The sequence below is a fragment of the Chiloscyllium plagiosum genome, chromosome 2, assembly GCF_004010195.1.
Source record: "Chiloscyllium plagiosum isolate BGI_BamShark_2017 chromosome 2, ASM401019v2, whole genome shotgun sequence".
NCBI lineage: Eukaryota > Metazoa > Chordata > Chondrichthyes > Orectolobiformes > Hemiscylliidae > Chiloscyllium > Chiloscyllium plagiosum.
In genome coordinates this window covers 117,463,114-117,467,578 of record NC_057711.1, presented here as the reverse complement: position 1 = coordinate 117,467,578, position 4,465 = coordinate 117,463,114, and the positions used below count along the sequence as shown (strand labels likewise).

General features: G+C 41.2%; 1 protein-coding gene across 2 annotated transcripts in view; it reads right to left on the bottom strand.

The window, feature by feature from the left end:
* Positions 1–2,338, bottom strand: part of trmo (tRNA methyltransferase O) — a 26,587-nt gene extending 24,249 nt beyond the window's left edge. For both annotated transcript variants that reach the window (XR_006315575.1, XM_043717117.1), the window contains exon 1: positions 1,308–2,338. Coding sequence is in view for 1 of the 2 variants with exons in the window: in XM_043717117.1 (XP_043573052.1) it covers positions 1,308–1,402 (95 nt within the window). In the remaining variant the exon portion in view is untranslated. The remainder of the gene's footprint in view (positions 1–1,307) is intronic.
* Positions 2,339–4,465: the final 2,127 nt, after the last annotated feature.

Sequence of the window (4,465 nt, the reverse complement as noted above, 5' to 3'; positions counted from 1 at the left end):
TAGGGGAGAAAGTGAGGACTGCAGATGCTGGAGATCAGAGCTGAAAATGTGTTGCTGGAAAAGCGCAGCAGGTCAGGCAGCAACCAAGGAACAGGAGAATTGACGTTTCGGGCATAAGCCCTTCTTCAGGAAGAAGGGCTTATGCCCGAAACGTCGATTCTCCTGTTCCTTGGATGCTGCCTGACCTGCTGTGCTTTTCCAGCATCACATTTTCAGCTCTGGGTAATTAGGGACAGGCAATAAATGCTGGCCTATCCAGCAATGCTCACATCCTGGGAATGATATTTTTTAAAATATTCCACAGGCTCACCACTCTCTGGGCAAAAAAAAACACCCTCAGTCCTAAATAGTTTACCCCACATTCTTATACTATGACCCCAGGTTCTGGACTTCCCACAATCAAGATTATCCATCCTGCAATCAACCCTGTCTAGTCTGGTTAAGTTCTTATACATTTGAGATACCCCAAATTTTTCTGAGCTGCAGCAAATATAACCCAGAGGGATTCAACTTCTCCTACATCAGTCCCACCATCCCAGAATCAGCCTGGTAAACCTTCATTGCACTCATTCAATAGCAAGAAAAGCCTTCTTCAGATAAGACCAAAATTGCCCATAATATTCTAGGTGTGGTTTCATTAAGGCCCTGTGATGCAGAGGGCCCAGTGTGGGATTGGGTACATGTGACACCAGATTATAGTCCCAACAGGTTTATTTGAAATCACAAGCTTTGGAAATGCTGCTGCTTTGTCAGGTGATCTGAAATCTTGTATTTTTGAATAAATAGGTTGAACCATAACCTATTATTGTGACTTCTGACTAAAGCTTTGTATAATCACATGTACTTCAATCTTCTCGCTTTTAAGTAGCGAGCTAATCTGCAAATCTAGGGGGAAAAAACATGTGGATTTATCACCAATTACTAAATCCTGCTTGTAAATTGCACTCTCCTGTACACACTCAAACCAACTTCCATTCCACAATGACTCATGGGCATAGAATGCTCTTACCTCAATCAGGAGACTGTCAATTCAAAAGTCATTTGTCTAGAGTCTCGAACACAAGCCTGTTTGGGACTAATATTCATCCCATGGATCACAAATAAAAATCAAGTTGCAGTTTGTGGAATCCTGCTGTCGTGGTGTTTAGTCCACTGTTAACAGCATTCATTAGCTGTCGATCGCCTGAGGATGTGAGAGGCGCTATCAAAATGTAAGTCTCTCTCTTTCTCTGAGATTAACCAGGAATGAGAAATGCAGTTTTGTGTCGCTGTCACCGATAGATACCGCAATGCTGCCGCCTGAATACCTTAGGTTGCGGAGCTCAGCCCTCAATGCTCGAACCTGGCACTGTAACCATTCACCCTCCGAGCATGCGGCCTGATACTGCGTATTGTCCTCCATCTTCCAGCCGGCAGACGGGCCACGTGATCACCACAAGGGCCCACATGGAGTCGCCACGTGACCTCGGCTGCGCGTGCGCCACGGGTCGGGAAGCCATCCCGTTACCAGGGCAACAGCTGTACCCTGTACCTCTCTTCAGTGTGGATCAGTGATGACAAGTCTTCAGTCAAATATCGGTGAGACCTAAGAAATTCCACCTGTCGAAAAGGATGCCACTGTAACAAAAAAAAAGGAAATTGAGCAATCAACTTAAAATGTCTGTCAGAGCGATGGGGTCTACTGTTCCTGCAAACTGCTTAGCTCAATGATGTAGTTGGTGTTTAATTTGTTTGAGAAGCAATAGCAGTGTTTGGAGAACAGCAATTGAGCACTGCTGCCTAGTGGCTTGGCATAGTTCCGTGACCTCTGGAGTTACCTTAGGTAAAACAAATGATTGAGACAAAAGGATTTTTTAACCTACAGCCGTGAAACACAATTGTCAGATCCAGAGGGAACACCCGACTATAACAATGCTCTTTCACTCACCCAAAATCCTGCTCCCTGTAACCTAAGTTGCGCCAAATTCCATTCACTCATCACGCCTGTGATTGCTGATCTACTGTTGTTACCAGACTGCAACATTTCAATTCTAAAATTCTCTTTAAAAATCTCTTCAAAAACCTGGTCACCCTCACTCATTTCTTACCTCTGCAACAACCTATAACCTTGTGAAATTCTGTGTTTCTCCAATTCTCACATCTTCCCAATGTTAATCACCCCAATATGGGTGGCTGTTCTGCTTTGGCTTCAAGATCTGCAATTCTCTCCCTAAATAGTTCCTCCTTCACTTTCCTTCTGGTAAAATCTATTTGCCAATGCTTTTGATCCTGCCTCATGTGACTCTGTACCAAATTCTGTTTGATAACAATGTTATGGAGCAATTTGTAAAATGTAAATACATGAAAGCATTCTCTGTGAGTTCTTGCTAAATGCATCACAATCTTCAGCATGAATAGTGACTTTGGCATCGATCTGATTTAGACCAGCTATCCAAATAACCCATCCACCCCGAAGGAGTTCAAATTGTAGTGGCAAAATGCATTTTTATATGCTGGAGTTATGGATTGTGATTGTAGAGGCTCTGATTTCTTTTCATCACATGACTCTTCCTTGACCATTATGTCCTGGAATGGGACTTGAACTTGTGTTCAGCCCTAGTCACCCACTCTTTAAAACACGCAATTCTCCATAAACTTTTTTGCACTTTCTGTCTCCCTGTTGTAAATGTTCCCCACCCTCTGCTTGAATTAAATCTGAGTTATTCATTCACCTTTCCCTTACTTGAAATATGTTTTCCTTGCATGTTTCAATCCAATCTCCCTGATTCTCTCAAATGCTTTTTAACCTCTCAGACCTCATCATCCCAATTTTGTATCAGCAAAATTGCAATACTTATCTGCACAGGCACCACCTCGCCTTCACAACTCCCAACAGCTACAAAATCCAGTTTTTACAGCATAGCTCCTACTTGTATCAGAAATAGTGAACTCTCATAAAATGTCCAAGTTACCTGGCTCACTCTATCTTTAACCCCACATACCTGAACATTTGTCCTCTTCAAATATAGGTACATGTCAATTGCCTTTGAAATATTCCATGAAATCTAATTCCATCCATATGTGCATTCTCTATCTTTAACAATTCTCTGTGAAAGCTCTTTACTTTTCGGATCTCTTGTTTGGATTCAGCCCAGATTGGCTTTATAACTAAAAAAATTGCAATCTGGCATACTCACATAGGAACCTAAGAAGCCATCTTGCGTTCTGAGCCTGTTTTTGTCATTCAGTGTGATCATGGCTGATTTTTGGCCAAACCCTAAATATCCATCTTGTCCCCATAGCTCCTGATATTTTTAGTTAGCAAAAATCTATCAATCACAATTACAATTAAAAATTGATTTAGCACCTAAGATATCATTGTTTGTGGAAGAGAGTTCAAAAATCTATCAGACTTCTTGTCCATACTATTTCTTAATGTTAATTCTGAAAGCTCTGGCATTACGTTTTAGATTATGCCCCATCATCCAAGATACCCTGATGAGCAGAAATTGTTTCTGAATTCTGGTGTTAGAGGGGTTTTTACAGTATTTATCTGATAAGTATACTTGTCTCCTTGGCAAAAGCTCTCCAGATTTTCTTTTATTCATGCATGAGATATGGGCATCATGGGCAAAGCTGGCATTTGTTGTCTGTCCGGATTTTCCCTTGAACTAAGTGGCCCTCTAGGCCATCTCAGAGGGCAGTTAAGATTCAACAACATTGTTGTGGGTCTGGAGTCCCATGGAGGATGATAGGGTAAGGATAGTAGATTGCTTTCCTAAAGGGAAAGAGTGAACCAAATGGGTTTTTACGGCAATCATTCTATGGTCCTGAGTCCAGTGAGGTTAGATACTCCACTGCCTTTCCAAATGCTAAGTCATTCTAATTTATAAATAATCTCTCGAAGAAAGTTTAGACCTTTGATGGATGCAGGTTGCTACTTTAATGTATTAGTAGAGCGTGCTGTTTAATTGTTAGGTCAAAGACCCTTCTGCTGGTGGAGAATAAAGTGTGTTTTGTATCTAATCATTGCTACAGTCATGAGGCTACTTTCTGTAACAAAGGGAAAAGTGAGAGATAAACTGATCGAGGTCCTTAAAATTGTGAAGGGTTTCATAGGGTGGACGTAGAAAAGATGTTTTCACTTCTGGGCAAGACCAGAACTAGTCTCTAAGATAAATCTAGTCAATAGTAAATCCAATAGTAGGTTCAGGAGAAATTCCTTCACCCAGAAAACTGGAAGTGGTTGATATGAATAGAATGGAAGACAATAGATTCTTTCAATGATATATTAAAAAAAAATGTCTTCACATGGGTCTGGCTAGCAGATAGGGTGAAATAAAGAGAGGTGGAAGAAGGCTAAAATAGTACAAAAATGCTGGAATGGATCACTTGGACCAAAATGGTTTATTTCTGTGCTGTAACTACTTTGTAATAGTGTAATGCTTTGCAAGTGACCAGAATACCAGTTGTCCTCTTCCTGGCA